This window comes from Anas acuta, chromosome 16 (genome assembly GCF_963932015.1).
Source record: "Anas acuta chromosome 16, bAnaAcu1.1, whole genome shotgun sequence".
NCBI classification, from domain to species: domain Eukaryota; kingdom Metazoa; phylum Chordata; class Aves; order Anseriformes; family Anatidae; genus Anas; species Anas acuta.
The window spans coordinates 2,715,981-2,738,922 of record NC_088994.1 but is presented as its reverse complement, the minus strand read 5'-3'; the positions used below and the strand labels follow the sequence as shown (position 1 = coordinate 2,738,922).

The 22,942-nt window shown below is 59.0% G+C and overlaps 3 protein-coding genes and 1 long non-coding RNA gene across 6 annotated transcripts; 1 reads left to right on the top strand and 3 right to left on the bottom strand.

Annotated features, from left to right (window-relative positions):
* Positions 1-600: 600 nt before the first annotated feature.
* Positions 601-5,560, bottom strand: KCNK15 (potassium two pore domain channel subfamily K member 15). Its single transcript, XM_068701054.1, has 2 exons — positions 4,698-5,560; positions 601-2,545 (listed from the first exon to the last, which is right to left on the bottom strand). The coding sequence occupies exons 1-2, from the start codon at positions 4,978-4,980 to the stop codon at positions 1,632-1,634; spliced, it is 1,197 nt and encodes a 398-aa protein (XP_068557155.1). The 5' UTR covers positions 4,981-5,560; the 3' UTR covers positions 601-1,631.
* LOC137865718 (uncharacterized) lies at positions 2,545-3,883 on the top strand. The gene is made up of 2 exons (XR_011102048.1): positions 2,545-2,904; positions 3,043-3,883. It is a non-coding gene; the product is annotated as an uncharacterized lncRNA (long non-coding RNA).
* Positions 5,561-12,338: 6,778 nt separating the features above from the next.
* Positions 12,339-16,312, bottom strand: LOC137865715 (P2Y purinoceptor 1-like). The gene has a single exon (XM_068701055.1). The coding sequence runs from the start codon at positions 14,668-14,670 to the stop codon at positions 13,633-13,635; it is 1,038 nt and encodes a 345-aa protein (XP_068557156.1). The 5' UTR covers positions 14,671-16,312; the 3' UTR covers positions 12,339-13,632.
* A 349-nt stretch (positions 16,313-16,661) lies between these two features.
* On the bottom strand, positions 16,662-22,460 carry CCN5 (cellular communication network factor 5). 3 transcript variants are annotated; one of them, XM_068701058.1, is made up of 5 exons: positions 22,302-22,460; positions 19,321-19,528; positions 18,526-18,771; positions 18,171-18,364; positions 17,515-17,657 (listed from the first exon to the last, which is right to left on the bottom strand). In XM_068701058.1, the coding sequence occupies exons 1-5, from the start codon at positions 22,359-22,361 to the stop codon at positions 17,649-17,651; spliced, it is 717 nt and encodes a 238-aa protein (XP_068557159.1). In that variant the 5' UTR covers positions 22,362-22,460; the 3' UTR covers positions 17,515-17,648. The 3 variants fall into 3 exon arrangements, with proteins under 3 accessions (XP_068557161.1, XP_068557159.1, XP_068557158.1); XM_068701057.1 differs by lacking the exon at positions 17,515-17,657 and adding an exon at positions 17,786-17,821; XM_068701060.1 differs by lacking the exon at positions 18,171-18,364 and having other exon boundaries at positions 16,662-17,657.
* Between the last annotated feature and the right edge of the window lie 482 nt (positions 22,461-22,942).

Sequence of the window (22,942 nt, the reverse complement as noted above, 5' to 3'; positions counted from 1 at the left end):
TTCCCTTCGCATCGTCCTGCAGTGGGTTCTGCAGCTCACGGGCACAGAGCTGCTGAGCACACGGGTCTGCCCTGATCCCCGGGGAGAGGGAGAGCCTGGCTCAGCCTCTGCGTTGTGTTTTCTCTCCTGCATCCAGCTCCAGCAGGGCTGGCTGTCACCGGGTGTTTCACTCCCTGCTCTCCTGCCAGCCACTCGGGCTGGCGGTGCTCTGCCCGTCCTGGTGTTGCCTGCTTGGGTCTCACTGCAGAGCTCCGAGCCGAGCCGTTCAGAGCCGGGAACAAGAACGTCCCAAATGTCAGCAGCCCACGCAGCTTTGGGTGACCGCAGGGGAGCCCGAGCACTAGGAAAGGTTGGGAATGTGAATGTGGGGGTGGAGGAGTCTGGGGTGTCCCTGTGCAGGAGCAAAGCCACCACCCCACAGTGGGTGAGGAGCCCCAGCCTGGGACAGCCACGCAGCCCCCAGCTCCCTTGGGTGCCCAAATACCCCCGCACACATCCACAGGGATGTCCCTGCACATAAATGTGGTGGGGCACGGGGAGCCAGGCACTGGGCTCGGGCACACCTGATCCCGCTCGTGACAAATACCCGACCACCACCAGCTGGATTCACCTTTTATTAAACTTCCCAGAACAAAAGGAGGAGAGAGCAAAGCCTGCCCTGGAGCCTCCCCAGTGCTGGCGCCCTGCACGCCTTCCCCACCAGCAGAAAAATGGAGAGGAAAACCACATCAGAGGGGGGTTCAGGTAGAACTAAAAGTGAAAATGTCTCTTTATTGGGGGGAAAAAATGAGATGGAGCTGCTCCTGCTGCCAGAGCCCTGTCCTGCTCCTGCAGGTGAGGCAGGGTGGGCATGGGGCATGGAGGCACCAGCTGGAAGCAGCTTCCCCATTAGGGATTTTTGATAAGGATCTAATTAGGGCCAAACCCCTTGCAGGTGGTCTGGGGAGGTGCTTCCTGGGGCTGAGCCCTGCCTGCAGTCCCTCCTGCCCAAGCCATCCCTGCAAGCGGGATGCTGCCCCCCAGCTGAGCCTGCAGGACCCCTGGCAGCGGGTGGGGAAGCAAGAGAGCGCGTGGGGCTCAGCTTGAGGGTCTCCAGCCACCCAGAGCCAGCTGTTCCCATGTGCTGAGGCAGAGGGAGGGCTGCAGCCCACCCCTGGTGCCATCCCAGCCATGATCCCGCTGCGTGGCACCGCCTCGCCTGCACCCAGGGCTGGGGGCAGCTTGCAGGAGACCCCCGGCCCTGCAGGGCTCACCCACACAGGCTTCATCCGCAGGCTCGCAGCGAGCCTAACGCAGCCTGTGATGCTGGGCAGGGGGGCGGAAGAGGAGGAGGAGGAGGAGGGCAGTAATAACTTAATTTTGGGAACAGGGAGGCGGGAAAGCAAACCTACAGCCCGCTGGTTTAACATCACAGGGCCTCTTGCCAGACCCAAAAGCTTGAGCCCACCTGGGAGGGAAGAGCAAAGAAAGCCGAGGGTGTGCGGTTCCCTGCCTGCTCCCCTGCCAGGGGAAGGATCCTTTATCTCCTGGGCTGTGGGCTGCCAGCTGGGAGGGGAGAGGAGAAACGAGGGCGCCAGGAGGGACCTGAGGCCTCAGTTAATCGTCTGCCAAAGCAGGGCCCGAGTGCTCTCCTAGATGGATTTCCTCCGTGGCCGCGGGCGCTGCCGGCACCGGGGGCTGCCAGACGACAGCGTGCTCGCTGGGGAGGAGCCGGTCTGGCCCCGCGTGCTCAGGGACACCTCGTCGATTTTGTAGGAGATGGAGTTGTAGTAGACGGGGTTGGTGTGGCAGCTCAGCGTCTCGGGGTGGGAGGGCGCGGGGCTGCCGCACAGCGGGGCTCGGTAGCACAGGCAGGTGCAGAAGGAGGGCACCTTGGCCGAGGAGTTGGCCGAGCGCCGCCGCCGCCTCTCCGCGTCCTCCTGGACCAGGGGGATCAGGTTCAGCTGGCTCGTCCGCTCCTCCGCCGGGAGGAAAATGGCCTTGCTGCTCCGGCCGGCCTCGCCGGGCGGCGGGTGGAGGTTGTTGCGGGCCCTGCGCAGCGAGGCCCTCTCCTCGGCGTCCCGCCGCTCGTCCTCCGAGTTCATGGTGAGGAAGCGCAGCACCACCAGGTTGAGGAAGGCGCCGATGACCGTCAGGCCCACCAGGATGTACATGAAGCTGAAGGCCACGTACGGGGGCTTCTTCTGCAGCGCCTCGTTCTTCTGCAGGGCCACGAAGTCGCCGAAGCCGATGGTGGTCAAGGTTATGAAGCAGTAATAGTATGCGTGGAAGAAGGTCCAGCCCTCGAAGTACGAGAAGGCCGCCGCCCCGATGCACAGCGTGCCCATGCAGGACAGAAAGCCCACCAGGACCATGTTCTCCATGGAGACGTTGGTTGTCCTCATGCCCAGGCACTTCTTCACCTTCTTGAGCAGCAGCCGCACGAGGGTGTTCATGCGCTCGCCCAGGCTCTGGAACATGACGAGGGTCAGGGGGATGCCCAGGATGGCGTAGAACATGCAGAAAACTTTGCCGGCGTCCGTGCCCGGGGCAGCGTGCCCGTAGCCTGTGGAGGGAAGGGGACAGGCAGGCGTCAGGCCCTGGCGGGGGCTCCCCTGGGAGCCCCTCCCAGATTTAATTTCCCACCACTGTGGGGAAAACTCCCAAGTTTCAGCGCAGGACTCGAGGACAGGCACAGCAACGCCATGAGCTGCAGTGAGCTGTTCACCACCATCCCCCCGACCTCCGCTGCGCCCGCCTCGCTTCGTTCGACCAGCCGAACCAAACCCCACAGCCCCTGACCTAAAGGGACAAGTGAGCAACGCGCTGCGAGCAGCCCAGCTGCGTGGGGGGCTCGGAGGAGGCGCCCAAAGCTTGCTGCTGGGTTTCCCTGAGAAACCACCAGGGCTGGAGACGCCTCTGAAGGTGCCTGCAGAGCAGCACCAGCGAGCAGCTCACAAAGAGGGATCCTTCCTGCACTGCTGCCTGGCCTTTGGCAAACAGATATTTGTGTGTGTTTGTGGTTTTTGTTTTGTTTTGGTTTGGTTTTCCTTTTTTTTCCAGGTACCTGAGGGACTTTTGCTGGAAGAAATGGGGAGAAAATGTGCTCTTTTTACTTTTGTTCAGAGCTCTGACTTGGCTTCACCTCTGTCTCCTTTGCCAGTGGATTTCCAGGGCTCTTAGGGGAAGAGTTAGCACACAGTGATGGAAGAGCAGAGGATGACAAACGCGTTGTCCTGGGCTCTTGGCACACCTCCCACTCCAGGAAACTCCTGCAGGTGGTAGGGCTGGGAGCAGAGGACAGCGTTACCCTCGGCCACGCTCTGAGCCGCAAATGCAGGGGCAGCAGGGAGTGACCGGTCTGTAATTGCCGGGTCTGTGCACAAACCCGTGCAATCACAAATGACCAACTTAATTCCTGCATGGCACATCTCTCGGAATACAGAGCAGAAATGTGACTGCAGTGGTAAAGGAGGAAAAAAAAAAAAAAAAAAAAGGCAGTCAGATCCCAGCCTAATAACTGAGTGCAATTATCAGGTCCTAGGCTACCAGGTAATACAACGAGAGCAATGAGGAGGTGAATACAATGATCCAGAAGAGCAGTAAGTGGAAAAACAGCTGTTGTACCCTGAGAGGCTCCTGAAAGAGCGTATGACTGATGCTTTCAAAATGACAAAAGGAATTAGAAAGAGTAAACACAGCTACGTTGGTGCTAAAGCTGAGATTCAGAGCGCAGCCCGATGGAGAGGGAGCTGACACGCCAGGCTTTTAAAATATGGCACCTGGGCTGAAAATATTTATTGCACGGGGCGTGTAACACGCTTCCCAATTGTTTGTCACAGGCGGCAGAGGAATCATGTTAACGAAGCTATAACCTGTCATGGGGTGAGGGGGATTTTCCCATTTGCCCCGAAACGCAGCGTGTTCAGCTCCCCGATGTGTGTGGCCCCTCCACGAGGCTGAGATGAGGACCTGCTGTTAGCTGCTGGCTGTGCAAGGCAGGATTTGGCCTCAGGGCTCCTGCCCCCAAAAAGCATCTGCTGGTTGAGTTCCCAGCCCAAGGAATGACCCGAGTGGGGGTCCCACACCTGCCTGCCCTCGGGGGATGCTCGGGGTGCGTGGATTAATGGAAGGGTGTTAATTAAATGCTGCGAAACACCTATGTGGCTAACCTCAGAGTGAAGGCTGTCCTCGTTGAATTTAGTGTCATTTCATCGTGAGATAGCAGACAAACCACATCTGGGCTCTAGTAAGCGTGTCTGCCTGGGGGCTCCATGCAACTCCATCATTCCCCCAACCCAACCCAACTCACCCCCATCCCCACCCCCTGTGGGTGCCCACACCTGTGTAGCTGCTGGGGCTCCCCGGAGCAGCTCTTGCACAGCCCCACAGCTGGAGTTTGGAGGACCCAGAGCCTCCTGCCCGGCTCCCCAGCCCACCTCTCTGCCTGCAGCCCTCCGGGGGCCCGGCGTGGCTCCCACCCTTGCACCCAGCCAACTTCTGCAGCCCCGGGACCGGGGGCGCATCGCACCCCGCGGCTCCTGCCCCTCGCTGCGCCTCCCCAGCCATGGGGGGGCCGGCTGGGACCCCCCGCTCTGTGCCAGCGAGGCAGAGCCCCCCCACCTGGGGTACCCGGAGCAGGGGCTGGCTGGAGGGGGAGGACCCGGAGGGGATGCGGGGCCGGATGGAAGGGGGGCACCGCGCGCCCCGGCGCTCACCGATGGTGGTGATGACCGTGATGGCGAAGTAGAAGGAGCCGGCGAACTTCCACTGCCTGCCGGCTCGGTGGGGCTCGGCCTGCAGCACCAGGCGCTCCAGCTCCCGGTAATCGTCGGCGGAGAAGCGGTACTTCCTCCGCAGCTCCCCGCGCTTCTGCTCCAGCAGCCGCTTGCGGCCGCTCTCCGCCTCCGACTCCAGCGCATCGAAGACGGCGGCGCCCACCAGCAGGTAGGAGAAGATGCAGAGGATGAGCGCGGCCGTGCGCAGGTTCTGCCGCTTCATGGCTCAGCCCGGGCTCCGCATGGCCCCGCCGTGGGTCCCCCCCTTTCCCCGTCCCCCCCTCCCCGTCCCCGGGCCCCGCCGCCGCGCCCCCGCGCAGCGCCCGCACCCGCGCACCGCCCCCTGCGCGCCCCCTGCGCGCCCGCCGCCGCCTTGCGCGCCCCCAGCGGCACCTCCAGGTGCCCCCTGCGCGCCCCCGTGCCCGGCCGGGGGGTACTGGGGGCGCTGGGGGCGCGCAGTGGTGCTGGGGGTGCTCAGGACCCCCCCTCGAGCTCTCCAGCAGAATTGGCTGCGGGAGGAGCCGGAGCCCGCGCAGCAGAGGCCCCGCTTTGTCGTCTCTGGCTTCCCGAGCTTTTATGTAAGCCTTCTGCTGCCTTTTTAAAAATAGGATACTTCACTGGTTGGATGGTGTCTGCCTCAAGAACTAAACTCCCCTCCTCTTGATCTGGAATAGGCAAAGCAGGCGAGCAGGATTACATCCCCTCCTGGTGCACCCACCCCACTCCTCAGTCCGGAGAGGACAGGACGATTTGGGCTCTAGCTGCACAAAGGAGGTTTGAGTCAGACACAGTGAAACCTTCCTAACCCTGCAGACAGGGAAACACCAGAACGGATCACCTGGGAGGTTGTGGCAGCCTTGGCGTGGAGGAGTTTGAGGTGGGGAAGGGGACATCAGGCAGAAGTGCCGTGGGGACAGCTGATGGCCCCCCGGGGCGGGACACCCCTCGCTGCTCCTGCAGCCCCTCCAGCCCTGACCTGTCCACAGCAGCACCAGGGACACGGCGCCTGTCCTGCTGCAACCCTGAGCTCCTTTCCACCCTGGCCACCTTCCCACTTCCTCGCGGCACCCCGGTGCCTGCACCAGCAGTGAAAGTTGTTCCCAAACAAAAACTGCAGGTGCTGGTGCCCACAAGCTGTGGGAGGATTGCTGTGTGCCACCGCAGCACTCACAGCCCCTAAATCACACGGCAAGGCCTCTGCTGGAGGAATGTGCCTGGTTTGTGTTCTCCTTGGCCTTGCTTGCAGCCCTGCCAATGGGTCCTGGGATGTGTTGAGTCTCCAAACCTAGGGCAGTGTCAGGCCACCTGCAAGAGGAGACGCTCTTCGTGCTGCTGGTAATTCTTTCCACTGGTCAGCAACGACATCTGTGACATCCGACCTTGCAGGAAGGGCACAGCGGTGCTCCTGTTGGTTCCTGGAGAAGGACACAGATCTCGCAGTGACCACATCACTCTCTTAGGGGTGATTCTGGGGCCCCAGTGCCCTGCAGCTCCAGTTCTGAGTTCCCCAGGTACTTGGAGCATTAAGATGCTATCCAAAGCCAGCTGCTCCATGCAGCTGCTGCAGCAACGTGCCAGGGCAGGTCCAAACGTGCAAAACACAGGGAGACGCTCTCCAGCCACAGGAGAAGATGGGCACAAGCTGCCTGTGCAATCCCTTTAGCAGCAGCTGAAGGAAGGACATCACTGGTTTCTCCCTTGGGGGGTTGCTGTGAGCATGTGCACAGCCTCTGTGCAATAAAAGCAGCTCAGAAGGAACAAGGGCAGGGTCAGTCTCCCAACAAGAACCCCCAGCACCAAACCCAGGTTGGAATTGTTTCGTGCTTCCCCCCTGTGAAGCTCGCTCCGTTCAACCTTTGGCTTCCCAGCGCCTTCGCTGTGCTTGGGAAGGTTCACGTGGCACCAGCAGGACCAGAGCAGGCAGGATAAGGTACCTCAGCATCGATTTCCAGAGAGAAGTTGCATTATGAGATTAAACGCCTCGTTTTTACTGCTGCTGTTTTCAGAGCCTGTGAGCGGGACGGGCGCTCCTCGTCCGGCCAGCCCTGAGTGCTAACAAAGCCAGACCTCATCTGTGCTTCAACAGGGCCTAATTAGTGTGTCTAATTGGCTCACATCTAATAATTCGGGGCTGGAAAGGAATTTATTAAAAAGCTTTCCTAGTTTTAATGGATTGAAACAGGCAAAGCTGCTCAGCAGGCTCAGAGGAAAGAGGCTAAACACAGGCTGGCAGCGGAGGCTGTTTGGGGGGCTCCCGGAGCTCCTGCTTCCCCCGTCACACCTGGGCAGGAGTTTGGGCAGCACACAGCACCCTGCCCTGCCGTGCCCGTGCTCCTCTTTGCTAAAAGATAAGGGCAAAGCTGAAGCTGGGGTCCGAGTCCCTGCCTTCTGCTCCTTCCTATGGCTGAGGGACAAGGGGCCATAACTCCCTCCAGGCAGCTGCTTCCCCATTCCTTTCTGGAGGTGGCTGTAGACGACACCTTGCAGTATCTTTGCATTCTGACACATCTCAGCAATCTCTCTCCTCGCTGCTGTCTGATGTACGTAGAGATGGGTGCACGCTGCCAGCCGTGCCCCAGCTGCTCTGTGCCCCTCGCTTGCACCTTGGGGTCCCTGACACACCGCCTGCCCTCACTCTGCGTGCCACCCTTGGGTGTCACCGAGGGCTGGAGGCAGGGGGCTGGCACCTCCCCATGCTCAGCCGTGGAGTGCTGCAGGTCGCCGAGTGGCTCAGAGAGCACCGGGCACGCTCCTCTTCTTCGGTTATTGGAAAAGAACCAATAGATGTTTTCTTCTGCCTTAGTAAAAGCATCAGCTCTTCTGGCTTTAATGCCATTTAATACTGAGATTATAGCCTCGCAACGCCGCAGGATATTTTTCAAGCAATGGATTAGTTCATTTCTAAAAAGGATTAGATACTGAGATACGAGTGCCCACACCAGCTGCAGCAGGCTGGAGCTCCAGGGACTGCCCAGCAGTCCCAGGCGTGTGGGACGGGGAGCTGGGCACAGTGAGTTGGGCACCTTTAGCTGGGCATGGTGAGCTGGGCATGGCAGCAATCCCCTCTCCACGCCAGGTGCCGGCAATGCCCTGTTCTGCAGATACAGAGACTGCTGCCCTGTGACTGCATTGATCGTCCTGCACAACAGCCTCCTGCTAGCCAGAACTAGCCTGCCTCTCCTACAGGCCATGCCCTGGGTTTTTCGAGGCTCCCCCTGCTTGGTTCCAGAGGTTTGCCCCTGCCGTAGCTGAGGGTGGGAGTCCTGGCACGCCGGGGTGCCTGAGCATCACTCAGGATCCTCCTGGCTTTCCCTGGGCTCTGGGATCTCCCTGCTGCCTCCCCCCCTGACTCTGTGCAGCCTGGATGGCCGCAGGCACTTTGCTGTGCAATCTGGAAGCTCAGGCAGTGAATTAATAAAGTGCTGGGTGTAGAATGAAAATATAAACCGCTCACCAATGCAGATTGCCTCCGTGTGGTTGCTACAGATGAGGCTTGCGGGTTGCAAACCCCAGGGTACGTGCGGGTGGGCACAGCCCCGCGTGTGGCTGTCCTCAGCCTCCTTGCCTGCTCCCAGCCCTGCCAAACCTCGGCTGTGCCTCCTTCTGATGCCCTGGCACCCCACAGCCGTGGCAGAGCCCTGCCCCATTTCCTGCCCTATTTCCCTGCCTGCCCAAAGTGGGTGCTGCAGCGCCCGCACGGCCCCATGCCCCTCGCTCCCCACCGCAGCTGGAGCCTGGGCAAGGAGCGCAGCTGGGCCACAAACGTTGACGGTGCTCTTGTCAGTTTGTGACCACAAACTCTATTTTCAGCCTAATAAGTTTTTTATGTGCTTGGAAAGCTGTCAGCTGAGCGTCAGCCAGGCACCAAGTACCTGCCATAAATGCCTGGCCGGCACCCAGCCGGGGAGGTGCTGCGCTGCTGCAGCGGGGTTTTGATCTCGGCCACTTCAGTTGGTTCATTTATTTACCTTGAGCACCTCGGCTTCAGTAATAAAACCAAGATAAAATAATAAAGTTCCTGCCTGCTAACCAGTGGAAATACTTGCCGAGAGGCTGCTGGAGCAGAGCAGCCCCGAGTTTGGATGAGTGCCCCAGCGCAGCCAGGCTGCTCCTGGGACAAGGGGCAGAGGCTCGGTGAGGGCTGCCCAGCTCGGTGCCCTGCACGGTGACTCCGGGGACAAGCAGCCACAGCATCGGGCTCACCGCAGGACCACGGCCACGTCAGAGCCTTGGCTGAAGGCAGAGCAGGGCCTGATCCTGCTCCCACCATGCGTAGTGTCACGGTGCCATATATAAACACCTTCCCCGCTGCGAGCCGGGGCACGGAGGCTCTGGGAACGCATCGCAAATATTCAAGTATTGGAAATATCCCACTGTAACCGGGGAAAAGTGCGCTGATTATTCACGAGTGGTCCCTTCCCTGTGCTGCTGTCTGAAATCAGAGCTTGGGGACTGAGCAGTGCGGAGCTGCCTTCCCCACACCGGCTGGAACGCGCCGGGCACTGGTGTGTTGGGATGCAGTTTGCTTCCTCTCTGGAAGGCTTAATTGGGGAGATGAGAGACATCTGCCCTGAACTGTGAATGCGAAGGGTCCCCTGTGCCTGCCCCAGCCCTGCCCCTTGCTTCCCGGCGCTGCTCAGAGGCTGAGCTGGGTCCCTGGGGCACAGCAAGTGGCAGCAGAGCCACGGCTGCTCCAGGCACCAGCGCCCCGTGAGTCAGCCACAGGGAATCGAATGAGCCCCCGGTTTTTGGGGAGCTGGGCACACCGCCTGTGAGGAGCAGGAGAAGCAGCCTGAGGCTCCCCTGGGACGAGGAGCAGCTGGGTAACTTTCAGGTGTCTCCTTTGAGCCTCTGGGGTGGGAGGTGATGCTGTCCTGGGGTACCCTAGGGCACCTCGTAGCAGTGACAGACCCAGGGCATGGGCATTTGGGGTTTCTGGCTTGGGAAGCAGACGTTCACAGACGGAGCCTGCTGCTCGGTCCACCAGTGACCCTCCCGTCCTCACCCCGTGCCATGGGAAAGCAAAATAAAACCTCCCAGCCGGTGCTGTGCTGCCGTGCTGCTGGCTTTGCTCCCCTGGGGACCACCCAGAGCCACCAGCAGCAGGCCCAGGGACGAGGAGCTCTGAAAAGGAGCCAGCCAGGAGGGGGAAAAGGCGCTGACCCCTGCATATCCCCCCTGCACCAACACCCCTGCGCTGGGGGCTGCGGGCGGGCTGGGTGCGGGATGCTGGAGCTGCCGGCTCTGCCAGCAAGGGGCTCGGAGGAGGGCTATTGAGAGGGATGCTCTAAAAACCAGCTCATCCCCGCCGAGCCTGGGCTCACGGAGCCCTCCAGGCCCGGTGCAGCCGCAGCTGCTCTGTAACACACATACAAATGCGTGCTACGGCTGCGGCTGCTGCCGAGCTGCAAGTCAGCGCCTCCCGGGCTCCTGCCCCACGCAGGTCCCACCCGCAGCACCTATTTATAACCCAGGCACTGCAGGAGTAATATCAGGCTGGTGGCCTCACACAGGCATGCTAAATGTTGTTCTATTTATACGCTTTGCTCTTCTTACAAGCTGTTGGTCTCCCAGATGCCAAAGCACTGCAGCACAGACTCAGATTTCCTCCTCTCCTGAAATACCCACCAGCAGCACCCAGCCCCGCACATATTTACCATTTTACCATATTTCCCATTACACCTGCAGTAATTGCAGCTGCTGTCCCTTTCCAAGTGCAGTGGATGCCCTCGGTACATGAGATAACCCGCCGGGTCGGCACCCCTCAAGCACAATGAGACCGTTGTGCTGAAGAGCTGAGCGCTGGGCCTGGGGCTGCATCTCCGGGTGATGGGGCTTTGGGTTTCCCCATCCCTCTTCCCACCCACCCCAGCCACCTTCTTTCAGGATGTACCAGCTGCACCAAGCTCCCCGGAGCGTTAATTTCAGCCGTGCATCACACACTGTGAACGCCAGTGGGGGCAAATCCTCTTTTCAGGCTTCAGACTCCTTCTAAAAATCTGTGCAAAGTAAAAATAAAGATTTAAACGGAGCTGAGTCCTCTGCATCTAGCTGTCAATGGCAGGGATGTGTTCTTGCACGGCGTTCTGCATGCCAAGCCAAACAGTTTGGCATTCTAGGGAAATGAAGGGCTCGTGCGTCTGTGCCTCTGTGCCCGTGCCTGTTAATTTTGCCTGAACGGCTTCCCCAGGCTGTCGGCTCAGAATTGTCTTTAACATAACAAATCTCAACCGTGCTCGCAACAAACCCTCGAGTAAGAGAGGTTTATTTAACGAAAGAAGAAACGCTGCCAAATTTCTGGGCCTGATCTCGATCCCATTAATGCCAGCAGAATTCCCACCACGTTGGGTTGTTGGTTGAGCCTGACATGGGGAAAGTGATTAAAAATCTCCGTCAGTCTGATTCTGGTGGCTCACTGCTCTGCTGTGCTGTGCCAGGGCTGGGCAGGAGGGCAGGCACTGGGGGTGGGATTCCTCTCGCCTGATTTTGGGCAGCCAGCTGCCTGCAGCAGAGGGGACAGCTCTGGGTGCCAACCCAGGCACTGCTGTGGCTGCTCCGGGGGCACTGATCCCTTCTGCCACATGAGCACTGGGGCACAGCCCTGCCAAAACACTGCCAGCCCCCCAGGACAGGGGGAGGACAAGGAGAAGGAGGGACACAGCAGCTCCCTGCTGTCCCTGTCCCTTTGTTGGTCACCTAAGGGACAGTGCTACCACACCGGGTGGCTCGGAGGGGCCAGAGGGTGCCCAGAGGTGCCCAGGCACCGAGATGTCCCCCGTGGGACAGCAGCTGACCCTTGCCAGGGAGCAAAGGCTGGAGGAAGAGCGGCTGCTTTGCTCTCCATCACCCAGCTGAGAGAGCCAGGCTCATGTGCCAGCGGTTGTGCTAAATTACATGCAGCTAATAAAGGGCAGGAGCTCGGCTGTGCTTGTAGAGAGCAGTGCTGGCTGGGGGCTGGAGAGTGCAAGGTACTACAAAAATCTCAGAGGCATCATCCCAGCCTGTGGGTCCTTAATGGCTTTTGGTGGTTTGAGAGCTGTGGGACACAGAAAAATGAGGTGTGTTGGGGCTGCAACAGTTCCTGGGGCTTGGAGCTGGGCCTTGGGATGCCGGTCTTTAAATCATCCTTAATGATGATGTGGGGGGCATTGGAGAAGGGAGGTGGGTGGGAGGGGATTTCCTTTTTTTTTTTTTTTTTTTTTTTTTTTTTGTATCAGGAAAGGAGTAAAAGAGTCAGAGGAGTAAAAGGTCAGAGCTCTGGAGGAGCACAGATCCTGGGGACATACAAGCAGCAGAGGGCAGCCTTGATCCTAATGCCCCAAACAGTTGCTGCAGAGACAAAAGATCAGCTCACCCCAGAACTAAACTTTTCCTTTTGGTTTCCTGAGGATGAGGCAGGAGATGGAAGTTTTGGGGCTGTGCTGGATCCCAGCAGACCCAGAGTAGGCTCTGGGGGTCTCTCTGCCAGCTGCCTGGGCACTCTCTCTGCAGAGCCTGGGGAGCTCCCCGCTGCTCCTGCCCTCAGGACAGCTGGCTCCTGTGCCCCTGTAAGGCTCTAACAGAAGTCAGACAACTCAGGACTGAAAGCAAGAAGTGTTTATTTGCACATTAGGCGTGTTAGCTCTGCCTCAAGGCCAGCCACGGCTTCCTGCAGAGCAGCGAGGTGGGGCTGTGAGCAGCTGCCGGTAAGACTTTGCTCCGACACGCAGTGCCCCTGGGCCGGTGCTTTCCCAGCACGGGGTGCTTCTAACTCACAGCCCCCCTCCTTCAGCAGGGGTGCAAAAGCTGCTGCTGCAAAGCACTTCGCAGGACTGAAGGCAGTCTCCATTTCACAAGGACCGAAACATTCCAGCTGCTTGTGGTGGGGAACACGGAGAGCAGGAGAGCTGCTCAGGAGCCTCTGCAGCAGAGCCCCACGGCCACCCCCCAGGCACTGGTACACATCCTGCCCTCCCCAGCCACCCTTACCTCCAGAAGTCTTCAAGCCTGTCTTCAGATGGCATTTGCACGTCTAATTTGCACCAGACACATCTAATTTTGAACATCCTCGTGGGGCTGGATGGGAGAGCGAGCTGCAGCCACCCACCTGCGGGGCTCTGCGGGGAGCTGCCTGCCGAGCCCCGGGTTCGGGCTGCTGCTGTCATTTGCCTTGTAAAGAACAATAAGGATTAAAAAAAAAAACTTCGGAAACTTTTAAATGCCAATTTGTTGTTGCCTGCTATGTGGTGTTCCAGAAGAGAGTGAGTAATGCTGAAATACTTTTTTTTTTTTTGTCTGTGAAGAAGGTGGGCAGCGGAGGATAACAGATCCTGAAGCAGCTCAATCGCCCAGAACATCTAGCCCAGCAGCTGGCATGGTTTAGTCATATGTTTAAACTGAGTTATTTTTATGAATATTTCCTTTTCCAAAGCACTTCCTCTCTCAGCAGCCCTGCAATAGTAGTCCAATTACCACTGCCCTCTCCGGAGCCCACCTCCAGTCCATGTCCCCCAAAGAAGTCTGGCAGCTTGAGGGTGCTGCGGGGCCAAGCATCGCTCGTCCCCGTCCCTCGCTCGTCGAGAAGCCCAAAATGCAGCCAAGGGCTGTTAACCCCCCTCAGACTGCTGCATTAGAGGCAGGGCTGAGAAATATTTCAGGAATGGGGTGAAGGCAGCATCTATTTTGTTCCATCTCCTGGCATGTTGTAGGCAAAGCGGTTGGGTTTGCTAGCTTTGCTCTAAAACCTGACCCCACTTCGGTGTCTGATGCCCGTGGTCCTGTCTGTCCCTGGCACCAGGGTCAGGTGTGGTGGTGGGGACAAGGGGCTGATACCAAGAAGGAGCCAAGCACAAGCCAATGCAGCACGTCTTTTGGGGAAGGAGTTGTGCTAGGTGCCTCAGAGCTCATCAGAAGCCTCCTGCTCACCAGAGATGTTGCTCGTCCTCGTCTCAAGCGCTTGGCGAGAGCTTTCCCTTGTGAAGACAGACTCCAGGGACTTCTTGGCCCTTCGGTAGATGGTTCTCACACGTGAGGTGCAGTCCTTGCTTGTCATTACGTAGAGCAGGGGGTTGAGGGCACTGTTGAAGCTGGCCAGGCCCCTGGTCACCTGGTAGGAGATGTAGATGTCCCTTGAAGCCTGCGTGCAGGACCCTTGCTGTTGCCAGCGCCGGGACAGCAAGTTGAGGTTCCTGAAGACGTGGTAGGGGAGGAAGCAGACAGAGAAGAGCACCATCACGAGAACCACCAGTCTGATGCTCCTTCTCCTGAGGCCGGGGTCCATGGTGTCGTTCCTGCAGAGCACCACCACCACGTGGCAGTAGCAGCCGATGATGATGAGGAAGGGCACGACGAAGCCGGTGGCGGTGACGGCTGAGGTGTACGCCAGGTAACTGCCCAGGTTGTCCTCCTCCGTGGTGTCGTGGCACTGCGTCCCATTGGAGTCCATCTTGCTGAAGGCCAGGTCAGGGGCCACCTGCGCCACCACCCACCCCCAGACTGCGGCGCTGAGCCACGCGGCGGAGAAGAGCTCCTGGCACCTACCCCGCGCCCGCAGCGGGTGCACGATGCCCAGGTAGCGGTGGAGGCTGATGCAGGTGAGGAAGCCGATGCTGGCGTAGAGGTTGAGGTGGAAGAGGCTCCGCGTCAGCCGGCACCAGGCCCTGCCGAAGGGCCAGGCCCTGCCCCGCAGGTAGTAGCCGACGAGGAAGGGCAGCGTGCCCACGTACAGCAGGTCGGCCAGGCCCAGGTTGCCCACCAGCAGGCTGAGGGGTCCGCGGGGGGCGGCCCGCAGGTGCCACAGCCCCAGCACGTTCCCCACCAGCCCCAGCGGGATCACCACCAGGTAGACGCCGGGCAAGAAGTGATGGGCGAAGGCGGTGTTGATGGGGCACGGGGTGCTGTTGGAGTTGCTCGAAAGCGGAGCCTGGGCCGCCATCGGGTGCTGCAGCAGCTGGCCGGGGGCTGGGGAGGAAACAGGGCGGTGCTGACAGCAGCAGTGCCTGAGGCGGCGCTTGCAGCAGCGGCAGGATCCGGCCCGGGGCTCTGGCTGTCCTCGCCTCCCCTCTCTGATGCCCTTTGGCCGGGGGCACAGGGAGCAGAGAGCCCGGAGGTGGATGGCTGAGGCCGTCCCCTGCTCAGCGCCCTGTTGTCAGCCCCTGGATATATTTCAAGCCCGGCGCCAGGGCCCCAGCTATTTCTGGTGGTGCTGGAGGGGGCGGGAGGAAGGGATGCATGCACGGGAGTGGCCCTGAATTGCACCCGGTGGGAGAGCTCTGTAGCTCGCTGCTGTGGCTCTGTCCCATCCCGTCAGGGTGAAGGGGGTCCCCCCATACCCCAAAACAGCCTAAGCACCCCGTGACAGCTTACCGCTGCTGCCCATCTTACATCCTTCCCCCAGACACAGACCGAAATCCTCCTCTGAGCAGTTTTGATCCATACTTTGTTATTGCTTGCCTGTGGGGTGAAGTCTGAGGGCTGCAGGCATCCGCAGGGTGTGCAGCTGCAAAGAGGTTCCCGTGGGGACGTGGCTTTTCTGACCTTGGCGGGGGGGGGTATTTGTGGGACTGTGCTCCTGGCACACCACTCCGTCCAGAAAGTCACTCACACTAGAGGTGCACCAATACCAAAAATACGAAAAAATCTTGTTTTGTTGTTGAGCACTGCACCCTTGTGCCCAGGGAGGTATGTAAAAGTGCTTAGTTTTACCGAGAGGCTCACCAGCCCTTTTACAGCCATCTCCACGTGTTTAAAAATCACCGCTCATGGGGCTGGACGGAAAAAAAAAAAAAAGTTCTGTGTGGTGTTTACTCATGCAGTGGTTCACAGTTTCTCTTTCGGAGGCTACATGTGCTTGCTAGGAAACGACCTGCGATGCATGGCTCACCGCGGGCGCATCCGGATCACCCACCGCTCGTGCACGGATGTGGCGGCGGCGTGCGAGGGGAGCTGGGTTCTCCTCGGGGTTGGGGTTGAGCTTCAGGGGTGACCACAATTATCTGTGGGATAAACTCTCTGCATCCACACCCTGAAGGGCAGGCCAGAAATCACGGTGTCGGGGGCTGTGATGAGCACAAACCCCACGAAGGCACGTTTCCAGGGCAGCAGGGCTTCAAGGGGGAATGGCAAACATTGAGAGCCTCACAATCCAATCTCAAGAGTCGATTTCCCTCTTTCCTTGGGGGGAAATAGCTCTGATTTATTTGGATTCGTGAACTCATTGTTTAGATGTTTTCTGCTGAGTGAATCAGGGAGAAGTGACATTTTGCTGCCAGGAAAACAAAATAAAACAAAAAGAGAGGTGTGTAGAGTCATTGCTGTGTGGGATTTGCAGGTTGCCACTTAAAAAGTGACCTTTTTGGTGTTTGTTGTCATCCAGAGGTGGCTGAGAGCTGGGAAATCACCTTGGTGGCCTCGTCCCACCATGAGAACTGGCTTCAAAACAGGATTTTCAGTGCGCTGAACACGTCTTCTCAGTGTCAACAGAGGAACATTGTGGTTTTAAGGTCTATGTGAGCCTCATGTCACAGCTTTTGTGGCACAGCCACCACAGAAGTAAAAAGAAAGAAAAAAGGCCCAGAAAAGCTGTGGCTGGGGCCAGGTTCACTCTGCAGTTTGTTGCCTGCCAGAGGTTTGCCGTGTTCCGACAGCAAACTGAATTAAGGATCTGCACTCGGGCAGCACACCAGATGATCACGGTAAATAATTCTCGTTGTAAACAAGGTTTTGCTTTTACTGCGTGAGCAGTGAGATTTTGTTTTTCTTTATTTTTTATTTTTTTTTCCTCAAAGAGGTGGCTGAAAGTGTCATTGACATTTATTTTCAGCCCCTTCAGGGACTGGGGGAGCAGGCAAGCAGCTGCTCAGCCCTGCTGTTTTTTCCTGCTGCTGGCCCAGGGACCTATTTAATCCAGGCCGACACGCTGCCACAGAGGTTTCAACGCTTTAATTCCATGGATACACACCCAAATCGTGCATCCCTCGCCTGGACACACAGCCTAGACCACTGCTTCCTGGCCGTGGGCCATGCGATGCCTCTGCTCACTTCTGCGAGGCCATTAGAGGGCATTTGGGCTGCATTTCTGCATGGCCCCCACGAGGCTTATTGCTGGGGAAAAACAAACGCAGAGCTGCTCAGCAGCTCGCCGGCCTGTTGTCACAATTTGTTTTCCCTTCTCCTGCCTTTGCTTTGGCCCTCAGCTTTGGGGGTACGTGCCTGGGTGCTTGGTGGTGTCTGGTGCCACGGAGCGGTGCCTCCTCTGTCTGAGCTCCTTGCTCACCAAAGCCCTGCCAAACCGCCGGGGCTTTGGGGAGGAGGAGGCCAGGCGGGGCAGGAAGGGTCCTGCTGATCCTGGAGGGATGTGGGGAAGGTGAATGCAAACAGCCACATGGATGCCTCTGCTGACACCCAGGCACACGGTGGCTGCCTGGCAGTGGGATGGGTGAGCGCGTTGCTGAGCCCCACAGCCCGAGCCCTGGCACTGGGGGTCCCGTTGGGGGTCTCCCTCTGCCAGCCCCCACAGAGCAGAGCGGTGTGTGTGGTGCTCAGCACAGGAACAGCACCACCCAGCCCTCTCCAAAGCCCCACCGACCCAAGAAAGGACCAAGTCCCTGCTTCTCAGGTGGGTTCGTGCTTGGGATGAGGTTTCCTCATTTCATGCAGCCGAAGAAACTTGGGGATGCTGCCCAGTAACCCTGCCTGGGGCAACAGGGTGCACGTGGTGGGCGTAGGGATCCTGTTCCCTATTTCCATCCTCCTTTGTAGGCAAGATCTGTCAGTGCTTCCTCAGTTTCCCCAGGGACAAGTCCTCCATCTCTGCCGAAACCGCAGTGCCATGGGCTTGTGCCAGACTCTTTGCCGGGGCGAGGCGTTGGCTCCAGGCTGCAAACAGGGTGGGCACGGCCACAAATGCCCTCCTCATCCCCTCTGGAAAGGCAGAGCAGAGCGATGGGGTGGTGGAGGGGTGGTGACGTGCTCCCCGCGTCTGGGGAGCTGGGACATGCAGCAGCAGGGGCACATGGAGCAGGAAAGTGCTGGCTGCATGTGATCGAGGCAGTTGTGCCGTGTGTTTACACTAGGGTCATGCCAGGCTAATGAAAGGGATGGAAGAGCCCAGCCCCAGTGTACCCAGGCAGGAGCTGCAAGCACAGCCTCTGCCACAGGGACAGGTCCAGCCCGGCTGCAGGGTGCAGAGCCACACGGGACCCACGATGCTCTCGGATTCAGACATCCAGAGCCTCCAAACTCAGGGCTGCTCCTGCTGCCGGGTGGCTGGGATACGTCCCACATGCACCCACCACCAGCAGGTGGTTTGTCTTGCCCAGGGATAGGTTTGGCTTGTGGCTGGGGTGTGCACGGGTACTCGTGCTGGCTGGAACACCCCGTTCCTGATCAGAGCTGTTTCCCCGAGGTTCTGGCTGCCCCGAGGCCCTCGCTTACCACAGGGGGTGCCACTGGCAGGGCCGGGCAGGGTCTGGCCATGCAGAGCCTCCTCTGTGTCTCCAGGCGGCAGAAGCGGTTCTGGTTGGAGACACGGGTGGAGATGCCCACGCCACAGGTGGCTGAGCAGGCGCTCCACTCCGTGCCCCACGGCTGGCACGGGTACGGCACCGCCGGGGATGCTGCCGCGGGGGCTGGATGGAGACAGAGGATGGAGAAAGAGAGCTTGGAGCCCAGCACCACGCTGCGTGCCCAGGATGGGTGCCGCGATGTGATCCTGCACGGCGCGGAGACGTGCAGCGAGGTGCCTCCTGTTGGTGTTCTCCAAGCCCTCACCACCACGTCCTCCTCTTACCTGCCCTGGCATCCTGGAGCCGCTCTCCAGCCTCGCAGACCCACTCGGGGCAGCACTTGCCCGGAATGTCCACGCGCCGCGGGTGGGGGCAGTCCGGGGTGGGCAGGCGCACGTCCTCCTGGCAGAGCGGGACGCAGGTGAAGCCCCCGTCCAGGCAGCGGCACTGCAGCTTGCAGCTGGGCTGGAAAACCTCCCCATCCCGATAGACCCGGCCGTTCACCTCGCAGCCCTCCTCCACATCTTCAACTGCAACGACAGCCCCGGAGCCCGTCAGGGACAGGGTGATGGTAAGGGGGGAGGGCGGAGGGGTAAAAAGGGTGGCTAGGGGTTGCGAGGGGCAGAGGTGCAGGGTGGGTGCGGGTTTGCTGCTGATCACCTGCAGCAGTGTGTGCATCACCCCTCTTCCCCTTCCCTGCTCCCTCTGCTGAGCTCTTCACATGTTTTTTTTCAGAGCAGCAACTCACCAGTTGGTGAGAAACCTGCTGCCCTCTGGCTCTGCCTGTATCCCCCAGGGTTTTCAGACTTTAAAAAAATTCTCTGCAATTTCTCTGCAGCACCTCAGCCTCCAGCCCCAGCAGGGCGATTGGTACTGCAGCATCCCTGAGCCCACCCTGGTTCAGATCACCCCCAAAACCCATCGAGCAACCACTGGCTGGAGGAGCAGCACAGCCCCAAGGCCATCTGCATGCATCATCCTCAAAAGAGCTGCTCTTGAGGATGTGTCCATGTCACTGGGCACGGTGCCTGGAGCCTGAGGGCTTCCTGGGGGGGGGACACAGGCGCTGCGGTGCTCACAGTTGCAGGTGGCTCCGGTGCCCGTGCTGTAGTCGCAGACGAGCCCCTGGCTGCGGTCGCAGACGTGGAGGAAGTCACAGGGCTCTCCCAGGCGCCGTGCACACACCTTGCAGCAGCCGCAGCCATCCAGGACCAGGGGAGAGCCGCGGGGGCAGCGGGGAGGCACCCAGGGGCAGTAGCATGGCCGGCGGCACAGCTGGGCGCACACCTGCGGGGACAAAACCATCGCTGGCTGCTTGGCTGACGGCTGCTATTTCGCTAGGACGGCCAGGGAACCCACTCTGAATGTCGGTCATGGTGGGGTGGGGGCAGGGTTTTGGTGGAGGGAGGCTCCACACATCCATAGGAATATGGCAAGGCAGCCTGGAATGGTGCCGTCCTCGTACGGCGTGATGGGCACCTGCAGCTCCCATGGAAAGCAGGGGGAACAAGGCACACTTTGCATGATGGAGGCTTAACAGCTCTCATTTGGGCCGAGCCATGGGGCAACGTGTTTGCAGTAGGGGAACAGAAGCCAAATGAAGCTCAGAATCACAGAATTTCTAGGTTGGAAGAGACCTCAAGATCATCGAGTCCAACCTCTGACCTAACGCTAACAGTCCCCACTAAACCATATCCCTAAGCTCTACATCTAAACGTCTTTTAAAGACTTCCAGGGATGGTGACTCCACCACCTCCCTGGGCAGCCTGTTCCAGTGCCTAACAACCCTTTCGGTAAAGAAATTCTTCCTAACATCCAACCTAAAACTCCCCTGGCACAACTTAAGCCCATTCCCCCTCGTCCTGTCACCAGGCACGTGGGAGAACAGGCCAACCCCCACCTCACTACAGCCTCCTTTAAGGTACCTGTAGAGAGCAATAAGGTCACCCCTGAGCCTCCTCTTCTCCAGGCTGAACAAGCCCAGCTCCCTCAGCCGCTCCTCGTAGGACTTGTTCTCCAGGCCCCTCACCAGCTTCGTCGCCCTTCTCTGGACCCGCTCAAGCACCTCCATGTCCTTCTTGTAGCGAGGGGCCCAAAACTGAACACAGTACTCGAGGTGCGGCCTCACCAGAGCCGAGTGCAGGGGGACGATCACCTCCCTAGCCCTGCTGGTCACACTGTTTCTGATACAAGCCAGGATGCCGTTGGCCTTCTTGGCCACCTGAGCACACTGCTGGCTCATATTCAGCCGACTGTCCACCATCACTCCCAGGTCCTTCTCTGCCTGGCAGCTCTCCAACCACTCATCTCCCAGCCTGTAGCTCTGCTTGGGGTTATTGCGCCCCAGGTGCAGGACCCAGCACTTGGCCTTGTTAAACTTCATGCAGTCCCTTCTGGTCCACCTGCCTCCTCTGCCCGGCTCTCTGGGTGAGGAGCACATAGATGGGCTTTCAGGGACTGGGAGCCAAATTTCTCCTCCCAGCTACGTGGAGTGATGACTTTGGCAGGTCTGTGCACCACGGTGGTTTGCCTGCCCTGCTGGCTGTTTTCCAGGGCCGTGCCTGCAGGAGCTGACCCAGGCAGGTAGGTGTTCATGCCCGTGGTTTGTGATGCACACACCATTACCCCGGCACAAACACCTTCTGCAGGCAGCACTCATCTCGTGTCCAACAGGGACGGCTGCTGGGGCTGTTGCATGTCGGGCCTGAAGCCAAATGGTTTGGACCTGCAATTCGGAAGCGAATTCTTTCCAATCCTGGCCCGGACAATGCCGGTATGGATGTGAGCCCTGCCTGCACGTGAGCCCCGTGCTCCCCTCCTGCAGCACTACGCCCGTGGCACCTCCAGCACCTGCTCAGCGAATGCACAACCCAAACCAGCCCTGTGCTGAGCCAGACATGGGTGTCTGCTGGGCCTGCCAGGAGATGATGGATTCAGCTGGAGCACGTGGATTTTACAAACCATCTTCCTCTCTTTTTTAGAATTTCTCCCTCCAGCATCAAGCCTGGCATGACCAGCTAGGGATGGGTACAGGTGTGCTGTCTGCTCACCTGCTTGCAGCAGTTCAGCTCACCAGATGGTTTTTTATTGACTTGTGGAAGTGCCAGGAATTAGAGATAAAATATGTCCAAAAAGGGCTGGGCAATCCCTGTTCCAGTTTTATAAATGAGCAGCAGAAGCCAGCAAGACCCGGGCAGGGACTGAAGGACCAGCTGTGGTGTGATGGCAAGGTTTGGGCTGGGGACAAGAGGCTGCTGGTGATGCTCCAGAAATTCACCGAGTACTCCTGGGGTAGGAGCCATTCCTCAGTCACAGCTTACCAGGGAGCCAAGAGCATTTTTCATCTTTCAGGTTTCTATTACAGAACAATATTTTAGAGAGATTAGCCAAGCCAACTCCATTAATCCATTTCCCCTTGCTCCCTGTAATTAACTCGTCATTAGATGACAATGTGGCTCCTATTAGAGATCTTAAGTGCCTGGGAAAGCAGTGAAATGGGCACGAAGCTGCTGAGATGTCCCTGCCTGCACAACGTCTGACTTGGGATTCAAGCAGCGATGAGAAGAATTTGGAGCTGCGTGCCCCCCCCCCGCCTTTCAAAACTCTGCACAGGGAGCGATGCCACGCAGAAACAAGAGGGAAAAAACAAATCATAGAACAACCCAAATCCTGTCAGAGGTATCCAACAGCTCCGTGTGAGCATCCTGGGATGAGCAGACGGCTGGGTACCCCTGGGGCTGGTGCTCGCTGCCCGGCCAGCACAGAGCGAGGAGCCTGCGGGAGCTGGCACAGAGCCACAGGGAAGGGGCGAGTGAGCAGAGCACATCGCTGCCATTCCTGCCTGCACCACGGCGGCGTTTGGCCCACGAGCATTAAGACCCCGCTGGTTAATTCGAGCTCTCTCCCAAGCACAGCTCTGCCTCTGCGAGGCTGCAGCAAGGCAGCCTGCCTGCCAGCGGGAGCTGGGGCTCGAGCCAGCACCGGAGCCTGAGCCTCCTTTTGGGAGAGCCGGGTGCTTCCCCGATGAGGCTACAGCCACCCGGTGCCCCGTCTCCCTTACCTTGGAGAGGATGCAGAGCAGGGAGAGGAAGAGGAGCTGTTTCTCCAGCCGGAGCCTCATGCTGCTCGCCCCGCGGCACTTGGGCTCATCGCCCCCCGGGCGGCCAGAGGCAGCAGCGTGTTTGCGGGCTTTAAAGCCCTGAGTGGGTCCTGCTGGTGTTTATACTCTCCCTGCTCTGATGTCACTCCCAGGCTCCAATATAAACAGGAGTAGGTTTGGACGAGCCTCAAGATTTGCTTCTTTTCTTTTTTTTTTTTTTTTTTTTCCAGCCCACATTCCAGCTGACATTTCCACTCCCCTCAAGGTGAGAGCGTGCTGCCTGCCAGGAGAGCAAGCGAAGGAAAGGGACGCTGTCCCCAGGGATGTGGGCATGGCAGAGGGGGCCACGGCGCCCACGGAGATGGCCAAAGCCTCTACGTGTTGGCTGCCAAGCAGAGCCAGCACCGTTCTTCAGGGTTGTGAATGGTCTGGGGTAGCTGTCCACCCGAAATCCAGTCTGGGACATGCAACTCTGGCACTGCTGATTTCAAGCCTTGTAAACCCAAACTCAGCTCCTGAAAAAGCTGTGACCGAGTCCACAAGGACTTCAAAGCAGGTGACAGGTCCCCAGTTTCCTGCAGAGCCGTCCTTGAGCTCAGCCC